Here is a 22,853-nt window from a genome sequence, read left to right on the forward strand (position 1 = left end):
ATATATATATATATATACCTATATAACCCTATATAACCCTATATATATTGCTGTTTTGTATATAAAACAAAAATCTGCAATGATTTAAAGATTTTTAGATTGATATTAGATTGATATTTAAGAACGCAAGCATTGATCAAATATCCTCATTACGTATCCATGTTTCAAAATAAGTAATGAGTCATTTTTAAACAGGCGAGGCAAGGACGCCACTCGTTCCTGGTAGTTTTAACTGATCTGCGTCATTTTGTAGTCCATTTGACCTCAGATGCCGGGGGGAGAATCCATTTCCCGATGTTAGCTAAAACAAAAGTTGTGTAACTATTGAGAGTTGTGTAACGGGGGAAGCTAAAAGGACAGCGCTGTGAGCAGGACTTGATTGTTAACGTTTTATTGAGGTTCTGTCCTCACATTGTAACTCACCGAAGACAGGTTCTAGCCAATACTTACGGGAGAAAAATGTTTTCATTTCAGCCACAGCAGGTATGTAAGCGGACAGACTGAGAAGCAGGTTGATTATATGATTAACTTGTCTGCATGTGTCCGACAAAAGTTTCAGTTTATCACTTCAACTCTTGTTTTAAAAACATTAAAGTCATTAATAAGCAGTAAACACCCATGTTTACGCTTGTTTTAGTTGTGACTTTTGTTCTAGCCAATGACAACTCGACTCGGCTAATGCTAATGCTAAGTGTTTAGCTTGTAAACGCTACATTTCGTCCACATGAGCCGATGCTTGCGTCATTTCGACTGTTAACATCTGTTCATTTTTTTATCTATATTATAGCGATTAAAACAATTAGTGTAAACATGTCGGTACAGACAGTCTCAGTACTTAAGAAGCATGTGACTGAAACTGACATAATCCTGACCTGCTGTCAGTAGGTTAGCTGAGTCTACTTCCAGTTTATTACATATTAACTATTATGATCGATTAGTGGCTATAAATAAAGTCAAGGTTAAGCGGGTCACCGGGGATCATCATGTGGGGAAACCGTGTTATTCACCCTCCTGTCTTCATGCTCTCACAGATGGTGGTTCCTCTCAGCCAGGTCCTCAACGCCCTCCACTCCCTGAAGAGCTCAGCTACAGCTTCAGTCCACTCTTTGCACAAAGACTTCAGACAGGAGCACAAGTCATACCTGAAAGAGGTGAGACGAGTACCAGACATTCACAATGTATCAAAAAGTATTTTTAATCAAATAAGTAAAGATTTAAAGAAGAAGGTAGGATTAAAAATAGAGGTAGGTTGATGTGCAGGTGCATCTTGATCGTTTTAAGTCAAGATATTGGTTGCAGATCAAAAAGTTATTAATGTTTCTGTTACAGGAACATTTGCTGTGATATTTAGCCAGTTGGACAGAGTTTCTCAGCAGCAGATGCTCTCACCAGACAAAGATGACATTCCCCAAAACGCTAAAGCTCAAAGGGTGATGAAAGTCCAGATAAGAGAGGAAACACAAAAATAGACACGTGTTGCAACTGATAGCAATATTTGCTCACAGTTTCTTAATTTTGTGCAAATGAAAGCAATTAGAAGCACATTCATGATACAGAATGGCCCTGCAAAAGCAGGGAAAACAAAGGAGAATAAAAAAAAATCAAAACAATCTCTTCAAATATCAAGCTAAACAGCTGAATAAATTATTCCTCATTACTTTGTAAATATAGTTGAATGTGGCCCAACTACATTTTCCATCTAATGAGCCTTAATTTTGTCCAGCTGCCATTTTTTCTATTAATTGTGAGCGATGATAATTCAAATGAACAGAAATAAATGCTTTAAGTTGCTGTATCTGTGCTCAATTAATCCACAGTATGAGTAACACTTTTTGGATAATTTGCCAAAAGTTAGATTTTTAATTAATTCTGAAGCATATTAAAGAGATTTAGTGATCAGAGTTTATTTGAATTGTCCATTTCAACCCTAATCCATAGAAACCAGGCCCATAAAACTCCTGGAAGTTGCACGGCTTGTTGTTTTTGTGTCTCTTTGTCTCACTGCTGTTGTTGTTTGCTGCCAGCCGAGTGTCAGCCTGAGGGATCTGGGCCTCTCCGAGGTCCAGGGGAGTCAGCTGGATGAGCTGGTCAGCAGGTTAATGCCCCCACCGAGTCCTGAAGAACCTCCCACCGTTACCTCAATATGGAAGACTAGTCACGTTTCTGCAGACAGCTTCTTTCAGAACAAATATGGTGAGAAGATCAACCTGCTCTGCTGTTCTTTTGTTTTATTTCACAAGAAAACCACCTGAAGCATTTCTTTTTTTACACAAAGGGTTTTCACAAAAAAGATTATTGGGTCATAGCTCGCCGTTATTCCTCCGTCGGTACCACAGCCCTCTTCGGGACGCTTGCTCTGAACTCCAGCTGCTGCCAGGTGAGACATTTACATTTAACCTCTACTCAGAGGCCCAGGAATGGATTAACATTTTAGCGTTTCTGTTTTCTCCTCGTAGTGTGGCTTCAGAGCCGAGGGTTCAAAACTCTCAGAGCAAAGACCAGACGAGTGGAGTCGGGATATGACGGTCCGGTGGAACCCGATGCCTACACACCAGCTTTCATGAAGGCGAGTTTGTTACGGCAGTGGGGTCCAAACATTTTCCACCGAGGGCCAAAATCCACACGTTGAAAGTCCTCGGGGGCCAAAATCAGCATTTTCTCCCAGTTAAAAAACATAAAAATAATATGATTCTGAATTCTTCCTCCTTTACCTCCGCAACAATAAATTTAACAGATTTGTTTTTTTTTTATCAAAACCAACATTAGAATTAAATTTCCTTGAACGTGTACATTTATTTTGCTTTTTGAGTAAATTATCATCCATTTTGTTGGTCAGTGAATTGTTTTCGGCTTTGTTTTAAAAACTGTAAGAACTTTGTGTTCAAACACAAAGTTTAAGATATAAACTTTCCAAGGAAATCTCTCCCTGATTACTTTAAAAAGTGTCCGTCTCCTCTGCAGCGGCTCCATATGCCGAAGGGTCAAATCGGCACCATTTTTTAACAGCAGTGGGGGCCACAAAAAAAACATTCCAAGGTCCACAAATGGCCCCTGGGCCACACTTTGGACACCCCTGTTACGGAAAAGTCAATATAAACATTTTTTAGAGATTAATCGATTATTGAAATAATCATCAGCTATAATTAAGCAACGGATTAATTATTAAAACTGATTTTTAAAAAGAAAATTTTGTGAAAAAACATACTTTAAGCAATAATTAACACAAATCTGTACAGATGGTTTGCATTTAAGATGAGATGTCTGTAAATATGTTGCAACCAAAACTTCTCAAGTTGTTTAGTTTTATCTTCACCAGGTTCAAATTCAGTAAAGTAATGCTGCGTTATTTCATTTCAGGCAATAAAATGTTTTTTGTTTTGAAAAAAGAACTAAATGATTAGTTTTTGTCTTTTAATGCATTTCTTTTATAGTGGTTAATAAAAATCTGTAGGACGTGAACATTTTTTTATTCAATTGTTAGAATAATCATTATTTACAGTCCTAATTTGTTGTATTTTATGATTAGAGATTGAGATTAAATCTGCCACCTTTGGCTTCTTCCTCAGGGTTTGCTCCAGAGGGAGAAAGGAGTGGAGGCCCACTCTCTGGACCAAGTGGTGAAACTCAAAAACCTTCCTGAAAACCAGCAGGAGGCTTTCAAGACTGGCTTCACCGATGGGTTCATGAGGTCCCAAGCTCTGACTCAGAGAACTCAAGGTGTGTGGAGTAAAAACTTAAAGCTTTTTATTGAACTGAGAGAAGAGCTGATGTTGTTTCCTTTTTACAGACTCATTGAGGAGAACCAGGCTGGTCCTGCTGGTCCTCCTCCTCATTGGCATTTACGGCCTCTCTAGAACCCCCTTTCTCTCCGGTAAAGGCTCCTTTTCTGACGCCGGTTTGTTTCGGTTTTCATTCTTTCTTATGCATACAAATAAAATCCCAGCTCTACATGCACACGGTTTATTTAGAAATTCATTAAAATAACACTGGGTGGTGTTTATTTTCAGCTACATTGCTTTATTATATATTAGACCAGCATAAAGTAGCAGAGGTGGTTCTAGGGATGGTGTAGGGGGGGCTGTAGCTCTCCAAGAAAATGAAAAGAAAAACCTTTTTTTTACTATGTCATGAAATATTTTTTATTTAACCTAAATTCAAAAGTAATCTCTAATAAACAGTCATTTATGAATATTTTCTAATACTGCTCGTTGAAAGCAGAAAGACCAGAGAAGCTTTCTGCTCATGTTGCATCACTTTGTACTCAGAGAGCAAATAAGAGAATATTAACAACAATCAGGAGTTCTCGTTTGTCACGCAGCCTCACATAAACTTATTTTTAGACTTCTGTAAGTTGATACTCGTGTCTTTGACATTCCAGTTCTTCAGTAAGCTTTGGGTATATTTTCTGCAACAGAGATAGTTGAATCTCTGACCCTGAATCAAGACAGATTTATTGTTTTTAAAGCATTTCCCCTCCACAAAAGACACGTTTTGATTTTAAAACACCCAACACTATGGCTTCAATCTCACAAATTGGCAATTTAAGAATTTTTCCCTACTTTTTCAGCGCCCAATTCTTATCTTATACATCCTCCAAAAAATATGTGGAACTAAATTACATAAGTATTCTCACTGACGTAAAATATTAGAGGAAAAGATGCCGAATAAAATTAGTTTTATTCATTAGAGATGCAAATCTTTAAGTGCCTAGCGATTTGATTCAGAAACAATTTTTTTTTAGTCAGAAACCATTTTTTCCTGTTCAAATGTTTTAGATTCTGTTTAAATTATGAGACTGACAAGAGTAAAGAAATAAAACATTTATTTAAAAATATTCTATAAGGTTTCCTACTATGTCAGATTTCATTAAAATGTGTTTTTGTTTATAAAATTCTTTAACTTAATTTACTAGTATTAGCTGCCTGGATTTTTCTGTAAAAAAAAAAAAGAAAAAAAGAGAGAAATTATTAAAAATATATGTAAAATTATGTTTGGATCGATTCTGAATTTCAAGGAATATAAATTGTGATTCTTTATAGAATTTTTTTCTGCGCATTTATTCATATTTCAGTTTTGTTTGGTCGTAATTTTGCGTTACTTTGTGCTGGTTTATCCCATGAACTCCTGAAGAGTAGATATAACGAAGTGAAAAACTGTGTGCATGTAGAGTTTTGGTGCCTGCTTCTTTTTCTCAGTATGTGCATTTCTAGAGCAGCTGCTCATAGTTTCGTAACACAACTGGAGCTAAATGAGTAACTGACAGGATAAGTTTGGATCGTCACGTTTACCTTTGTGCCACAGTAAGCAGAAAGCTGCATCTTTGTTTCGTGAAACCAGTTTGTTCGTGTCGTTTGTGAGAAGTTTTCTGGGATTTTCCACAGTGAGGTTTCGCACCACTACGGGCCTCGACTCTGCGGTCGACCCCATCCAGATGAAGAACGTGACGTTCGAGCACGTCAAAGGCGTGGAGGAGGCGAAGAACGAGCTGCAGGACGTCGTCGAGTTCCTCAAAAACCCACAGAAGTTCACAGTGTTGGGTGGAAAACTGCCCAAAGGTACCAGCAGCGTTTTTATTTTGATTATATCTGCCGGTGTGAATGAAAATAGCCCGACTGTCGACTCTCTGTGCAGGGATTCTCCTGGTCGGGCCGCCCGGCACCGGGAAGACCCTGCTGGCTCGGGCTGTAGCCGGGGAAGCAGACGTTCCATTCTACTACGCCTCCGGGTCGGAGTTTGACGAGATGTTTGTGGGCGTCGGCGCCAGTCGCATCAGGAACCTCTTCAGTACGTTACAGAACCGGTGAAAACCGCAGCAGAGAGGCAGCCGAGTAAGAACAAGTTTTCCTTTTGTGGTTTGCAGAAGAGGCAAAAGCAAACGCTCCGTGCGTCATCTTCATCGACGAGTTGGACAGCGTGGGAGGAAAGAGGATCGAGTCTCCAATGCATCCCTACTCCAGACAAACCATCAACCAGCTGCTGGCGGAAATGGACGGGTGAGTTTCAGCTCCAGTGTCTGGCCCAGTCCACGAAACAAACACATTTTTATGCGTTTTGACCTTTAAACTACACAAAACTTTAGCCAAATGTCACTAAAGATGATAAAACTCCGTATTTTGCTTGCGGGTGTAAGCGTGAAAACTAAATTTAGTGTTACAGTGCGAGATAATTAATCCACACGATTGCTTTGACACGATTCCCGATCAACATTGTCTGGCTTTATTGGCTTTACGTTGGGGCTGGACGGTACAGCTGAAAAACTCATCACGATGAGCGCTTCATATCCCTCGTTTCCATGGAAACCGACACCATTTTGATGTTTTCCAGGTTCAAACCCAACGAAGGCGTCATCGTCGTCGGTGCTACAAACTTCGCTGAAGCTCTGGATAAGTACGTTTCCACTTTGAGTTAATTGTTGTCTAGAATGAGCTTTTCTTTCTAAAGAGGAATGAAGTAAATGCAGCAAAAACTCAATGAGGAACATAAACAAGGTTATTTAAGATTCATAGCGGAGACTCAAACCACCAGCAGAACAAAGTTAAGTTAAGTTAACATTTTTCTTTTTATTTAGAAATATTTTATGGTGGTTTGAAGCAGGGATAGCTTAGAAAATAAGATTGTGACTCTATTTCAAATTTACTCCAGAACATTTGCCTCTATAGACTCTCCTAAGTGGCTTTTAATAACTTAATTTTTTTTTATTGAAATAAAACATTAAAGATAAAAATAAAATTAAAAACCTGTTTATTTTTGCAGGTTTTCTGTGTTTTTATTGGATATTTGTGTAAAACTTTAGTTTGTTTCAGGTAACTGAGGTAAACAGAGGATGATTGTTTCTGCTTTCAGTGCTCTGGTGAGACCCGGCAGGTTCGACATGCAGGTGACCGTCCCCCGCCCCGATGTCAAAGGTCGCAAAGAGATCCTCAACTGGTACCTCTCCAAGATCAAAGTGGACCCGGGTAGGTCATTTCAGAGACATCTGCTGATGCTCATCAGCGCTCTGAGCCAGCGAGCCTCACAGGCTCCCGCAGGTAGAGAGTCGGATGTCTTTACAAGTCGTTTTGTTTCTGGTCAGCCGTCGATGCCGAGATCATCGCCCGAGGCACGGTGGGCTTCTCCGGGGCAGAACTGGAGAACCTGGTGAACCAGTCTGCCCTGAAGGCCGCCGTGGACGGGAAGGAGATGGTCACCATGAAGGACCTGGAGTTCGCCAAGGACAAGATCCTTATGGGTGAGTGACGGAGCTCAGAGCTGCTCTTTATCACAGAAACATGCAGGAATGGAAAATAAATACAATAATTCAAAAAAACTAGATTTCTTTTTCTCTCCTTGTCACAATAACATTTTACTGGACGGTAAATTGTCCCAGATTTGATTGTGATAACCTATTATGTTGCTGTTTTGAGACCATTTTCAAGTAATTTAATGGTTTAGTAATTTAAATTTAACATCATTTTACCAAACTTTAAATTCTCTGGAACCGTAAGATATTTTAAATGAAGTGAATAAACAAAACAGAAACAACAAATACAATTAATTATGAAGTCTCTGTAAACAAAACTGTCCTTCAAAAACACGAAGCTAGCTTAGACCAAAACACCAAACAGAAGATTTTCATCATCCAGTTTTTGGTAGAAAGAGAGAAAAGAAAAGAAAAAAACAATAAATTATGCAAATAGAAATGATTGACCTTGTTTTAATTTATCATGCAATTGATTTATTGCTTATTGCAACAGATCCACTTCATCTATTCTTCTATTTGTCCATCTGTTATCCATCTGCTGTGAAATCGTTATTTTCAAGATGTCTGCGCGTCTTTAAAGAGTCTAAAATTATGTAACTAGAATTAAAATGTCTTAAATCCATAGAAGAAATGTGAGTTTAAATATGTTGATCTTAAATTTTGTCTCACATGTAGTTTTTTTTTTCATGGGACTTTTCTGTGAAGTTATTATCTTTGGACCTGAGGAAATGTGACTTTATGAAACCTGCAGATAACCTGATTCGTCTCTTTCCTTTCAGGTCCTGAGAGGCGTAGCGTTGAAATAGACAAAAAGAACAAGACCATCACAGCGTACCACGAGTCCGGACACGCCATCGTCGCCTATTACACCAAAGACGCGATGCCCATCAACAAGGCCACCATCATGCCCAGAGGACCGACTCTTGGCCACGTTCGTTCGTTTTTAAACCTTAAACTCCAGCGTCGTTTGGTGTGGCTGCGCAGAATCTAACCTGAGTCGTGTTTTTGTTCGTCCTCCAGGTGTCCATGCTCCCCGAGAACGACCGCTGGAGCGAGACGCGGGCCCAGCTGCTGGCCCAGATGGACGTCAGCATGGGCGGCCGCGTCGCAGAGGAGCTCATCTTCGGAGACGAAAACGTCACCACAGGTACCAGCTGCTCGGTAAAATGCTGCTTAGACGTGACGGGGTGATAATTTAAACGTTTATTCAATAATCGGCCTGTTTTTAGGAGCATCCAGCGACTTTGATGGAGCGACACAAATCGCAAAGCTGATGGTGACCCGGTTCGGCATGAGCGACAAGGTAAGCCGAGCTGGTAGACAGAGACCCAATTTTAAGGCGTTAAGTTGCAAAGACAAGGATTTATAATTTGTTCCTTTTATCTTTCTACCAAAAACTGGATAATAAAAGTTTTCAGTCTGGTGCTTTGGTCTCAAGTAGCCCATTTTTTTGAAGGACAATTTTGTTTATATTACTTTAAAATGTTCTCAAAACAACAATATTGTTTATCACACTAAATTCTGGGACAATTTATTTTACTGTTTTACAGTGACAAGCCTAAATAAAATGGCGATATGCCTGGAAAATACTTTAACAAATAAAGTATTTGTTAAAGTACTTTATTTGTAAATTTTCTTTACTTACAAGAAAATTTATTATAAGTGAATGTTTTTCTGGGAAAACATTCACTTGGGTTGCTAGCAACCCAAGAAGAGTTCCAGCGTTTTGTCGGCTGGTTTCACCTCTGTACACTTCAAAAACACAAAATTTTACCAGTAATGTTGGTCTAGTTTCTAGTGCAAATACCTTAATACACTTTAAATATGACAAACTAACTTAAAAGTATCTTTTTAGCAAGAAATAAAGGCTTGTTATAAGTAAATAATTTCTTATTATTTATGTTCCATTGGCAGATAAATTAACTTATAAAATGGGAAAAATGTCGTTATAAGTACATTTTCATCAATAATAAGGAATTATTTACTTAAGCCTCTATATGTTATTAAAAAGATACTTTTAAGTTAGTTTTGCCTTATTTCAAGTTTGCTAAGAAATTTGCTCTAGAAACTGGACCAAAATAGTTGGTAGAATTCTGTCTTTTTACAATGTGCAATGGCTGCTGGAAAAGACAAGTGCTGTGTTGTTGGAGGAGGCTCCACTTCTGCTTTTCAAAGATATACGGTTGATTAATGTCGCATCTGTTTGCAGCCATTTTTATGTGTAAACATTGAGTTTGGAGGGCGTGGCCAACAGCAGCAGGAGCTTATTTGGCTTTAAAGTGACAAAATGTGATTAAAAGGATGTAATTTGTGTGTCTGTGCAGCTCGGGGTCATGACCTACAAGGACATCACCAAGCAGAGCCCCGAGACGCAGGCCGCCATCGAGCACGAAGTCAGAGCTCTACTGAAGGTGAGGCGCTCTACGTCCCACAAGTTGACCCTTTCACCCTGTTCTGCGTTAGTTTCTATCGTTCCTTTGTCCGTTTCTCTGCAGGAATCCTACGATCGAGCAAAGAACATCCTGAAGACATACAGCAAGGAGCACAAGAAGCTGGCGGACGCGCTGCTGACGTACGAAACGCTGGACGCCAGAGAGATCCAGATGGTGCTGGAAGGAAAATCCCTGGACCACTGAGACATTCAAAGACTCTGTAAATAAAACGCTGTGCAAGCGGGACTGGCCTTTTGAAAGCCTTTCAGTTGTTTTTATTCCTCCTTTTCACAATGGGAAAAGCTGGATGAAATGCTTGACATTTTTAAATCACCACAGTACGATGAATCTGCTGCGTGTTTCAGTTAGAATCATAAACTTGTTTTTTGCTGTTCCTCATTGTCAAACTCACAGCTGAAGGTTTCTGTATCTCATGTTTTCTCCTACATATTATGTTGTTTCTAAGTTATTTAAGTGCCCAAACGTATGTATTATTATTATTATTATTATTGTTTTCATTTTCTTTTCTGTCAGGGAAAATCATGATAGATCCTCCTATCCACACCTGAGGAAAAACTAAGTGTTTGCCAGTTTGTGTAAATATCCTGTAAAGCGTCTGAAAGGACGGATTGGGTGCTTCTGTTACTTTAGACGACGGCCTTCTTGGAGCTCCAATAAAGATTTCTCTCAGGAAACGAATGTTGGGAGTGATTTCTGTGATTCAGGAGTCAAAATAGTATGTAATTTTACTGTAAGTTACACAAATCAAAGAAAAAGTGATTGTTTCTTGTTTTGAGCAGTGAGTAAAGCTCAAACACCAAACATTTATTGGGAAAAATACATATTCTGTAATAGAATAGAATAGAAATTCACTTTATTGTCCCCCAGTGAGGAAACTAAGGTAGGTAGGTTCACACAAAGATGAAAATTATATAACCACTTCTGAAAATAAAACCTTGAGCAATATGGTTTGCTATACTTCTCAATATCTTAAATATGTGTAAAAAAATCTAGTCCAAAAGTCTTATGAAATTAACATGTTTTATGTAAATGAAACCTGTAAAATACTAAAAAAAAACATTTCTTTAAAAATATATAGGCAATTTTAAAATTTAGACAAAATTTTAGCTTACATTTCACAATGGAAATGCACTTAAAAATAAGTTAGCAAAGCAGGAAAGTAGAATGTAAATACAAATTATAAAACACATTCATATAAACCACCAACAAAAACGGATGAGCTGAAATCCACAGAATGCTCCTTTGTTAGGGATAATTAATGGTTATCGGTTCATTTTAACCTGTAATTAAGAGATTTGGTTACGAGAAAAACACGCCGACCCGAACAAACTTCAGTTGTCTTTTTTCATTGACTGTCCCAGTATTTATAAGCAGGCAGCGGGTAAAAGAAAAGCTTCAGAAGCTTCCAGGTTTCACTGGACACTTCAGTTTTACCATGAAGAAGCTTAAAGACGCTCAATCAACTTCCTAAATAAAGATGGCGGACGTCGACGAGGACGTCGCTGTTATCGGGATGGGATGTAATTTCCCTGGAGGTGATGTCACTGGCTGCGGTCGGTCGCATCAGTTGTTAAAGGTAATTTATTGACTTCTACTCTACGTTAGGTGAGGGACTGGATCATTTCTGGAAAGTTCTGCAGGAGGGAAGGAATTGCGTGTCGGACATTCCAGCTGAGAGGTTCGACGGCAACTTCTGGCACGACGCTGACGTCACCAAACCCGGAAAGAGCCGAACAGCGAAAGCTGCGTTTATAAACGGGTGAGGAGATACTTCTGTTTATTTAGGGGTAACAAAGCACAATGGGGCTCAAATCCAGTTAACATCATTTTCAGGTTTATTGTCACCTGAAAAATGTGTCTTAGATTTTGTGTTTTGCTCTTTTTACTCTACCAGTAAATAAATGTATGACCGTGTTTAAACCGTGTTTAATCTTTTTTTTAGATTAAAAAAAAGGCGTAAAGTTCCGAAAAAAAGAACTCAGAAAATTTGAGATAAACCTCAGAATTTTTCTGGAAAAAAGTGGAAATTTGAGTGGAAGTTTGAAGTGTTAAAAATTTGTGAGAAAACAATTTTGAGATCAATCTTGGAAATTTTCTAGGAAAAGACATGGAAATATCTGAGTTTTGAAAAGCAAAAAAAAAAAATCTAGAAAAAAATGTAAAGTCTTGAGATTAATCTCAGAAATTTTCTAGAAAACGTTTGAGTTTTAAAAGTGGACAATTAGCAAGAAAAGCTAAAAAAAAAAAAAAAAAAAAGTAAATTAATCTCAGAAATTTTCCAAGAACAAAAAGACAGGAGGCCACGCCTCCACTTTCTGAGTTTTTCTTGCAAATTTTAAACTTTTGAAACTTTTTTTTCTCATATGTTTATTGATATTTTTGCATATGGAACATAGGTGTTTACATATTCCAGGGTGTAAAAGTGTTGGCATAAACAAACTGTTTACACCATTGACTTTAAGATGCATGTTTTCAAGAACAAAGAACACACACAGAACACCAACAATAGTAAAACAGTGAAATAAAACTAATAGTAAAAATACACACACATCTCAAAAGAAAAAAAAGAAAGAAAGAAGGAAAGCTGGGTGCGCGGGGGGAGGAGTGGGATACATTTCTACATTGAAGCAACAAACTCAATAAATGGTTGCCATTTAGAGTAGAATTTGTTCAAGTTTCCAGTTTTTGTATATCTAATTTTCTCAACTTTCAAAAAGGACATGACCTCATTTATCCACATTGTGCTGGATGGAGCTCTAGTTGATTTCCAGTTACAGAGAAGGAGGCGCCTAGTGATCATAGATGTAAAAGTTATCACTTCCAACTCTCTTGCGGAGTACTGACTATGTTGCTCTGGGAGACCAAAGATACCAGCATCAGCTGAAATGTCAATAATTCTCGAAAGTACAACAGACATGGTGTGAAAGTAAATTTGCCAGAAATTTGGGAGGGCTGAGCATGTGAAAAACAAAACTTTGGAAACTTAAACTTTTCCAGATTTTTCTATAAAATTTCTGAGATTGTTCTCAAGACTTTGAGAACAAGACTCAAGACTTTTTTTAGATCTTTTTTGCTGTTCGAACTCAGAGATTTCCATGTTTTTTTCTAGAAATTTTCTGAGATTAATCTAAAAATTTCAGTTTTTCTCACAAATTTTCAACTTCTCACATGTAGTATTTCAGATATTTATGCAAAAAACTAATCGATTATTATCAAATATCAACTGATGAGAGACATAAGTTTTTTCAGCCATCTTGTCCAGCCCTCAGTCCTAACAAGTAAACAAATATAAAAATTATTTTAATAAAAAAAAAAAACGTATGAAACTTTAATAGAAACTGAAAATGTGTGTCTGTTTGGTGAATTTTAGGTTAAAACATGTTTGTTTTTCATTCAGTGGATAGAAAATCCAGAATTTTTACTCAAGTAAGAGTAGAAATACTTAATAGTGAAATACTAAAATAAAAGTAAACAGTTCAGCATTCCTAAAGGAACATTTTTTTTAAGTTACTCAAGTAAATGTAACTAAAACTTTTGGGGGGAAACAAGTTTGCCCCCAAAAGTTACTCCAGTAAATGTAATTAGTCATCTTAACTCTATGGCTCTGAGTCTTGACGGATCTGTTTTGATTTCTTTGCAGGTTTAATGAGTTTGATCCGTCGTTTTTTGGGATTCCTGAAGTAGAATCGGACTTCATGGATCCGCAGCAGAAGCTGCTGCTGCAGTGCAGCTACAGAGCCTTAGAGGACGCAGGAATACCTATGGAGAGCCTCAGCGGAACCAGAACCGGCGTTTACATCGGTAACTCTTCTCATATTTTACATTTTAAACCCCCCGACTCGTGAGGAAGCCTTTTTCTAGCCTGTTCTGCTTTAATGCTGCAGGTTTAATGAACAGAGACTATGAGATGATAAGAAGTAACAAGCCGGAGACGATAACACATTACAACTGCACCGGGACGGCCGTGAGCGTCGCAGCCAACAGGATTTCCTTCACCTTTAACCTCACTGGTCCTTCCCTCGTCATCGACAGCGCCTGTTCTTCTTCGCTGGTGGCTCTGCATCTCGCCTGTCAGGCCATAAAGCAAGGTAGGCATTTCTAATTTACCTCAGAAACATCCAAAAACATTCCCCTTACATGTTATGCTCTTTAATATGATTGTCTCAGGGCTGTCGTTTATATTCGGTTTTAAAAAGCAGTGAGGACAAAATGAGGGCTAAAATAAATAAAACATGTAGGAAATTAATATAAAACAGTATGCATATAAAGAGTTTGGTTGTAACTAGTTACATTTACTTGAGTAACTTAAAAAAATGTTCCTTTAGGAATGCTGAACTGTTTACTTTTATTTTAGTATTTTATTATTAAGTATTTCTACTCTTACTTAAGTAAAAATTCTGGATTTTCTATCCACTGAATGAAAAACAAACACGTTTTAACCTAAAATTCACCAGACACAGACACACATTTTCAGTTTCTATTAAAGTTTCATACGTTTTTTTTTTTTTTTTATTAAAAGAAACTGATTAAAAAAAAACTTCTTTGGTCTGATTTTGTTAGTTTTTATTACTTAAATTAATTATTGTCATTTTCATCCTTAAAGTACCAACATTTCCACCTAACTTTATATTTTGTTCTGTCTGATTATGTAATTTTTACACATTAAATGATTGACAATTTGATCAGTTAGTTAGTACGTGAGTAAACTTTTTACTTTTTTACTCTTACTGGAGTAATTTCTTGGAGGATTACTTTTTACTTTACTTGAGTAAAATTATGTTGAAATAGTTCCACTTTACTTACTTGAGTGTAATCTTTGGGTACCTCTGCATGAAAGACGATCTGGGAATGAAATCTTTAGGAGCAGCCACTTTCTCCAGTCACCGCTAGGTGGCACTGGTGTAATGAACTGCACTGGTAACGTGTGTTGTTGCCCAGAGCAAAACAAATCCATCACATTCTTCACAGTTCCTTATTATATTATATTTAATAAACCAAACCATCGACTACATATTAGGGCCATTGTAGATAGAAATAAAGAGTTAATTTCTGCCAAAAACTCAAAAGTTTTTAGATTAATCTCAGAAAGTTACTAGAAAAACATGAAAATTTATGAGTTTGAAAAGGAAAAATTTGCTAGGAAAGAAATTGGAATTTTTTGAGTTTCAAAAGTAAAATATTTTTGACTTTTGGAGTTTTTCCTTGGAAATATTTTACTTTCAGCACTCATAAAAAATTTTTTCTAGAAAATGTCTAAAATTAATCTCAGAATTTCTGATATTTTTTTTCTAGAAACGTTTTTACTTCTCAAACCCAGAAATCATTAATAATCATAATAATCAGAATTTTTGTTTTGTTTTTGGTGGAAATTTATTTTCTTCTAGTGTTGTATTAGACATGACAACCCTAATATTCCTCTCTGTGCTTTATAGACATTTATTGCTTACATTTAGTCTCAAATCTCAAAATATTTAGTCAATGTAAATTAAAATATCCTATGAAGTTCACATCATGTAACTTGTATGATGAGTGGAAAATCTAAACATATTTAGGAATGCCTCTGTCAGCTAAACATGACTATATTTGTTTAAAAAAAGTGCCAAAAGTTTCCATTTTAGATTAAGAGTTAATACTTTCTGCAGCCTTTCTATATCAAATTATTCATAACCAAGAGGTAATTGGCTTCACTAAAATGCACAAACTTATTAGATATTGAACAAAAATAGTAGAAAAGAAGCCAAAATTCAATGTAAAAAGTTTAAAGATGTTCAATATGTTCATATGTCCAGTGATCAAGACAACTTTAAAGCCCTGGGCCAAAGACGGCCAAAGTACTTTATATTTTATTAAAAATTGTATCCTAATGCATGCAGTTTTGTCCTAGGAGACTGTGAGATGGCGCTGTGCGGAGGCGTTAACTGCATCATCGAGCCAAGAGTGTTTGTTGCTCTCAGCAAAGCCAGGATGATTTCACCTGGAGGAACCAGCAAGCCTTTCTCCTCCAGCGCAGACGGATATGGGAGAGGAGAAGGCTGCGGCGTTTTGCTCCTGAAGCCTCTGAAAAAGGTTAAAAAGATTTAATCTAGAATAGGGGTGTCCAAAGTGTGGCCAGGGGGCCATTTGTGGCCCTTGAAACAACTCTGTGTGGCCCTCCACTGCAGTTCAAGAATGCCATGAATTTGGCTCTCCAGAGGAAACTTTTCTGATGTTTTAGAATAAGAGTTTCAGTGACAAATTTAACTCTTCTTTAATGTTTTCCTTTAATTTTAATTTCCTAGTAAGTGGCGATCAAGCAACGTTTTACTTGAAAAAAAAAAAACAGACTGGAGCATTTTTATTCTATTAGACTTGGTTAATGGAAGGATTTTTGAGGAAAATTTTTCTTTTTGTTGTTAGGAATAGACTAAAATGTTTTCTAGACCAAATATGATTTGTGTTATTGTGAAAAAATTATCCAAAAAGCTAGGAAATACTTTGCCTTTCTCATTGGGATATTGCATGTTTAATTTATTGACAAGCATTTAAAGAAAAATTCCCAACACAATGAAAAACAATATGGCTCCCGGAATAATTTGAGGGATTCTGGCCCCTGTTGCAAAAAGTTTCGACAACCCTGATCTAGAAAGATTTATGTCGTTTATTGTTTTTCAAACTTGAAGATCATCTAATTATTTCTTTTCTTGAAGGAATCATAGAACTAAAAGGAAAGATTCTAATTCATTAGATAGATTATCTATATTTATCAATATTATTTTCTGCTTCTTTTCTATTTAAAGGCCTTGAAAGACTGCAATAAAATATGGGGTGTGATTTGCAAGACTGCCGTCAACCAAGACGGAACTTCGGTGACTCCTCTCACCAAACCTTCAGTGACGCAACAAGAGGAGCTGCTCAGGACAATCTACTCCAACGCTGATATCATGAATGTCCAGTACATCGAAGCTCATGGGACTGGGACTCCGGTTGGAGACGCAACAGAAGCAGCTAGCATCTCAAACGTCATTGCCAAAGCCAGACCTCCAGACTCAGAGACACTCTGGGTTGGCTCGGTGAAGGGCAACATTGGACACACCGAATCTGCAGCCGGAGTGGCCGGACTGATCAAGGTACTTCTAATGATGAAGTACCAAGCTATTGTTCCCTCAGTTTTCTACTCCAGAGACAACTCAAGTGTAGATACACAAACCCTGAATTTAAAAATACCAGACAAATTAGAAAGATGGGAGACAAATCAACCACTAGGAAGGGTAGCTGGGGTCAACAGTTTTGGGTTTGGGGGAACAAACGCGCATGTAATTTTAAGAGAACACATTCATCAAGTAGTTCCCAAAAAAGCTTGGCAAAAACTCTTTGTGTTGTCAGCTGCTTCTGAGAAATCACTCATAATGACCATTGCAGACACCCACCAAAGACTGTGCAGCAGTCACACACTTGACTTTCAGGCACTTTCATACACCTCTGCTTGTGGGAGAAGTCACTTCAGACACAAATATCGGAAAGTCTTTTTGACGTCTTCCATCTCAGATCTACAGCAACAGCTCAAATCGGCACAAAAGACGGAGTTTCAGTCTGTTCAGTCAGTTCAGTCGGTTCAGTCTGACATCCAGGTTGTCTTTGTGTTTTGTGGAAATGGGGTTTGCTACAGGGGCATGTGCAGGCAGCTCATGAGGCAGGTTCTTGCTTTCAAAGAGACAATTCAAAAAGTTGAAATTGCCTTTCAGACGTACACTCCCATCAACATCAGTAAACTCCTTGAAAGTGACTGTGATGACATTGATATCAGCCGGCCAAATGTCATCCAGCCTCTTCTTTTTGCAGTACAAGTGGGGATTGCCACCCTGCTGAAGCAGTGGGGTGTTAAGCCCTCGGCCATGCTTGGCCACTCTGTTGGAGAGGTTGCTGCGGCTCACTGCTCGGGTCTTTTGTCTCTTTGCGATGCGGTGAAAGTGTTGCACCACCGCAGCGCTCTTCAGAGCAGAGTCACAGGAGGAAAGATGCTTGTCGTCGGCAATGTGGCTGTGGAAAAGATTTTAGAAGTTCTCACAGTCTTTGGTGGCAAGATCTGTGCTGCTGCTTTCAACAGCCCTCAGTCCTGCACTTTGTCAGGTGATGCAGGTTCAGTGGATGCCCTCCATGAGATGCTGAGGATTAAATTTGCAGATGAAAATATCTTCCTCCATATCTTAGATGTCCCTGCTGCTTACCATAGCCACATGATGGATCCAATTCTAGATGACATTGAGAGCAGCATAGGCCTTTTGAATGCTAAAAGCATAGTGTGTCACCTGTTTTCCACAGTTACTGGAGAGAGGCTTTCAGATGGGGATTTCAGTTCCGGCGCATACTGGGCTAAGAACATCCGGGAGCCTGTTTTATTCAAGAAGGCTCTTTGTGCTGTTCTCAAAGAGAAACCGGCAAAAGGAAATGTGGTCTTTGTAGAGGTTGGACCTCGAATGGCTCTCCAAAGGTACATCTGTGAAACTCTTGGTGATGAAGCCAACGTTTTCCCATCAGTCCACCCAGACAAAGACTGTGACACCATTTCCTCGACCCTGGCCAGCCTGTTTGAACTTGGCATTAATGTAGACTGGAAGGAGCTTTTCAGGGGTTGTGAGACATTACCCAGTACTCTTCCAGTCTACCAGTTTGACAACACAAAGAATGATGTGAATTTTGAAGCCTTAAGGGGAGATAATGAACCATCTCATGACTTTTGCGATGGACTTGAGTCCCAAATAAAAAGGGATAAGAAAGAATGCACGATTGAACTGTCTTTAAAGACTGCACCCTATCTCTGGGAGCATAAAAACAACGGCATTGCCATTGTGCCAGGGGCATTTTATGTTGACTTAGCTTATGCCTTGGTGATGGCCAACCTGAAGCCAAAGAAGCCTGCCGCTCTCGTCTCTCTAGGTATAAAATTTGAGAGTGTGCTTACTCTCAACTCAAATTCTAAGAAACTGAAGATGATACTGGAACAATCAGAAGGGGAAGCCTTGTTTAAAATACAGTCACCTGTTGCAGTTCATGCCTCAGGAACATGCAGGTATAGAGATCAGCAACCACTGCTAGAGGAAGCAAGCATTTGTCTTGATGTGATCTACCAAAGGTGCAAAATTATTTTGACACAGCAACAAATGTATTCACTTCTCTCTCAGGCTGGATTTGAGTATGGCCCGCTTTTTAGGCATCTAAACAAGGTGTGTCTTGGCAACAAATTTAAGGAAGCTGTGACCGCTTTTCAGGTTCCAGAGGACATTCTGAAAAGTCTCCATAAACATTTCATTCACCCTGTGCTACTGGATTATTTCATTCAAATGACTGCAGTTGTAGCAATGGGACAAGGATCCAAGCAGGGATTCCCATCACAGATCGCAAGCATTGCTATTTCAGAAGCCCTGCAGGAGACAATGGTCATGTATCTTCGGACAACTCAAGAGACTCAAGATTTCCTAGAGGTGTGTGGTTGCTTTTCTACCAAAGATGGGAAGGTGTTAGTGGAATTTAAGGGTGTAAGGATTTCCTTTTTGCTCCAAAGTTCAGATGTTACCAAGTCATTGTTTTTTCATAGTGAAACAATTGAATTAACAGAAGAGAGAGATGTGGATGGCTCTAAAATAAAAGCCATCATCTTTGAAGATCACATGGGCATTGCTAAAGGTTTAAGACCTTACATATGCACTGATTCGGTCATTGTAGGGATCAGAAAAAAGTTAAGTGCAGATGAAGTAAAATGCCTAGTGATTCATTCGTTGAACAGCAATGACGATCTGAAGAAAGTTCTCTTCATTTGGGGTGTGGAGAACCTGACTCACTTGTCCTCTGAAATGATTCTGGAGAGCTTTGTGACTTGTTGTGAGACATTTCGTCACATTGTTTTGGCTGTCAAAGAGACCAAACGTTTGTGTGCCATCAAGGTCATAACTTACAGATCAACAGAACTGACGGTGGACCATGTGAGTCCTGGTTTTGTGCTTTCTGGTATGATGAGGTCCTGCTCGGCTGAGATTGCAGATATTCATTTCCAGCATATTGATTTGGCTTCTGTGACAAGTGAAGACATCCAAACATTGGCTTGTGTAATTAAAACCAAACAACAACAAGATGTAAGGATCAGCAAAGGGCAGGCATCAACAACAAAGATAGCACAAACTCCAGTTAAAGACAGTGATTTATGTGCAGAGGCAATAACAGCCAGCCAGTCAAGAGACTTTGTCCTACAAACTACCAATCCTTATGGAATAGACAATTTGTGTCAAGTCTCTAAAAATAACTCAAAGAGTCCAGTTCCAGAAAGCTTTGTTGAAATTCAGCTGACTAATGTCTGCATACATTCGTCCGACTACTTCCCGATCAGCACTTCCCATTTCAATTTTGGCAGGACCTTCTACTGGAACAAGCATGTGACAGAGAATCATGACCTTCTGGCTTTAGATTTTAGTGGCATTGTCTCAGGTGTTGGCAAAGACGTCAAAACTCTAAAACTGGGAGACCAAATTGCTTCGTGTTATCCAGTTCCTGCAGCTTTGAAAATCTCGATTCCTGAAGTAGTGTGCTATCGCACAAAAACATTTCCCTTTTTTCGAGAGACACCATGTGTGTCCTTTCTCATCCTGGCATGGGAGATCTTGCAGAGGGTGCTGTGTGAAGTTAGAAGAAGGCACAAAAAGTTGGTAATCATCTCTCCAGACTCAGCTGCTGTTCTCATACAAGTTCTTGCCCTCACAGCAAACAGGTCAGGCTGGAACGTTTCCTGTCAAGCTAGTGTTACCAGGGAATCAACAAATTTTGATGCTTTGCTTTTTCTACCACCATTTAATCAATCATTTGAGGGATTGTTTGGCAATAGTGACACTGTGAAGCATGTCATCTTTGTCTTCAGCAGTCACATGTCACTCTCAGTCGTCACAAGCAACACTACATTGAATGATAAAAACATTCATGTGCACCACCTTGATGTGGCTTATGTTCTCCAGAAAGCAAATCTAGAGGCACAAAAAAGAAATATTTCTAACTGGCTTCTGTCTCTAAGCCTCGATCCAGATTCTCTGCCGCATAGGCAGGAGATCCTTCATGTGAAAGAGCCTAAAATTGAGTCCTCTTTCACAACAGCAACGGTGCAGCAGGTTGTTCTTGATAAAGGATTGGATTGGCTTAAATGTACTCACAGCTCTTTGCCTACAAAAGCTGCACCACTCTTTGAACAGAGATGTGTTTATATAGTAACTGGAGGCCTGTCTGGTTTGGGGTTGGAGACGGTTAAGTTCATTGCGCACAATGGTGGAGGTTGCATTGCAGTCCTGTCTAGAAGTGTCCCATCTGATGAAATCCGCTTTCAGTTGGATCTCCTCCAGAAAAGAAATGGGGTTTCTGTTCTAAACATCCAGTGTGATGTTTCAGAGTCAAAACAGGTGGTGGATGCTGTGACCCAAATTGGGGGAAGGTTTCCATCTTGTCCAATAAAAGGAGTGTTTCATAGTGCTGCGGTGCTGCATGATTCCCTCATTGAATCCCTTGATGAGTCGCTGTTCAGAAAGGTGCTAAAACCCAAAGTCAGTGGGACTCTGAATCTCCACTTTGCAACTCTTCACAACAAATTAGACTACTTTGTATGCTACTCCTCAATCTCATCATTCATTGGAAATGCCTCACAGTGTAACTATGCAGCAGCCAATGCTTTTCTTGACACATTTTGTCATTACCGGAGAAACCTTGGGCTTGCTGGACAGTCCATCAACTGGGGTCCCCTGAATCTTGGTCTATTGCTCAACAAAGGCCATTTTCAAAAGTTCTTGGAGACCAAGGGGATGATGACAATGGGTGTACATGAGGTTCACAAGACACTTCAAAGGTGTCTGGTTATGAACAGACCGCAGCAAGTAATTTGCAAATTCAACTTCAAGAACCTCAGCTTTCATGTCCTTTCCCAAAATCCATCTCTCAGGGAGCGAATGGCGACTTTAGTGGAAACAGCTATTAAAGATGAAATGCACAAAACCCCCAAAGTTCAGCATTCCTTAACAGCTTATGAGACAGTGCGGATAATAGTCAGTGAAATGCTCAATATAGATGCTGGAAAAGTTGATGATGACTCCTGTTTGTCAGCACTGGGCATTGACTCAATGCTGGCCATGACTCTGCAGAACAAAATCTACCAGGAGACAGAAATAAATGTGCCTTTGGTGACAATTCTGGATCCTAACACCACACTTTCCACTCTGGTCAGTTTTGTGCAGAACAGCCTGTAGTTAAATACAAAAGACAGAGAAGAAACTCAATTATTCTGCACCTATCACTGTAGAATCTTGCTAAATAACAAACAGTTTCGCCACAATCCTTGTTCACGTGTCCAGCAATGATGGCAGAGACATTTCTAAGAACAGACCAGTAACAAATAATTGGAGACCAACAGCTAATAAGATCTCTACTGGTTATAATGGTTGTAATCACTATGTGGTGTTTGGAGGTTACAGATGGTTTACATTAATACAAAACAATCTTACATACAATAACTAATTGATTAATACTATTATTTGTTTATCTCTGTTCAAAACATGGACTTTGTACAACAGTAGCAGATCAACTCATATCAGTTTTTGTGAGTACTTGATTTAGATTATATAGAAACATTTTCATCATGTGGCAACTTGGATGGTTTGTTTAATTTTTTAATTTTTATTTTTTAATCAAGAACCAATAAAAACCCAATTCTTAAATCTTGTGTCTATTTTCCTCGTGTTTCCAAATCTGTTATGTATGTAATAAAGCAAAATAGTAAAATATCTAGCCTTGGAGTACTTTTTATTAAAATGTTAGCATTCATTAAAGTTCTTGTCATGTGTCAGTGTAATAATATCCAGGCATGTACAGAAGGAGGATTAGGGGGGCTTTAGCACCTGCCCCTTTTGCTCCTTGCCCCCTTTGGTAAATAAAATAATATATTAATAATAATAATAATAATAATAATAATAATAATATCATTATTTCCTAAACCCTCTGACACATAAACTAAATGTATTTGTTTTTTTTTTGTTTGTTTTTCCCCCCAAGAATAACAACTTAATAAGCCCTCCGGTCACCTTGTTACCTTTGACCTTTTGCCCGATGCATGCCGCAGTTGCCTCTCGTGCAGTGAGATAAGGCGGCTAACTGTGTAGCTC

The 22,853-nt window shown here is 38.6% G+C and overlaps 2 protein-coding genes across 4 annotated transcripts in view; both read left to right on the top strand.

Moving 5' to 3' along the window:
• The window catches only part of LOC103456783 (ATP-dependent zinc metalloprotease YME1L1), a 15,021-nt gene extending 4,650 nt beyond the window's left edge, over positions 1–10,371 (top strand). The window contains exons 1-18 of one of the 3 annotated variants that reach the window (XM_008396528.2): positions 252–483; positions 1,032–1,151; positions 2,025–2,193; positions 2,276–2,377; positions 2,457–2,566; positions 3,567–3,717; positions 3,788–3,895; positions 5,382–5,555; positions 5,632–5,784; positions 5,861–5,993; positions 6,325–6,387; positions 6,844–6,956; positions 7,073–7,228; positions 8,020–8,171; positions 8,261–8,387; positions 8,470–8,543; positions 9,565–9,651; positions 9,736–10,371. In XM_008396528.2, coding sequence (XP_008394750.1) covers positions 460–483; positions 1,032–1,151; positions 2,025–2,193; positions 2,276–2,377; positions 2,457–2,566; positions 3,567–3,717; positions 3,788–3,895; positions 5,382–5,555; positions 5,632–5,784; positions 5,861–5,993; positions 6,325–6,387; positions 6,844–6,956; positions 7,073–7,228; positions 8,020–8,171; positions 8,261–8,387; positions 8,470–8,543; positions 9,565–9,651; positions 9,736–9,876 — 2,157 coding nt within the window. In that variant the 5' untranslated portion in view covers positions 252–459 and the 3' untranslated portion in view covers positions 9,877–10,371. Of the gene's footprint in view, positions 1–251; positions 484–1,031; positions 1,152–2,024; positions 2,194–2,275; positions 2,378–2,456; positions 2,567–3,566; positions 3,718–3,787; positions 3,896–5,381; positions 5,556–5,631; positions 5,785–5,860; positions 5,994–6,324; positions 6,388–6,843; positions 6,957–7,072; positions 7,229–8,019; positions 8,172–8,260; positions 8,388–8,469; positions 8,544–9,564; positions 9,652–9,735 lie in introns of those variants that run through there. The other 2 variants (XM_008396530.2, XM_008396529.2) reach the window with 2 other exon arrangements.
• Positions 10,372–11,170: 799 nt separating this feature from the next.
• On the top strand, positions 11,171–22,319 carry LOC103456937 (probable polyketide synthase 1). Its single transcript, XM_008396823.2, has 6 exons — positions 11,171–11,228; positions 11,275–11,452; positions 13,334–13,494; positions 13,578–13,781; positions 15,578–15,759; positions 16,470–22,319. Exons 1-6 carry the CDS (start codon positions 11,171–11,173, stop codon positions 21,939–21,941), a joined length of 6,255 nt encoding a protein of 2,084 aa, XP_008395045.1. The 3' UTR covers positions 21,942–22,319.
• Positions 22,320–22,853: the final 534 nt, after the last annotated feature.

Source organism: Poecilia reticulata, linkage group LG20 (genome assembly GCF_000633615.1).
Source record: "Poecilia reticulata strain Guanapo linkage group LG20, Guppy_female_1.0+MT, whole genome shotgun sequence".
NCBI lineage: Eukaryota > Metazoa > Chordata > Actinopteri > Cyprinodontiformes > Poeciliidae > Poecilia > Poecilia reticulata.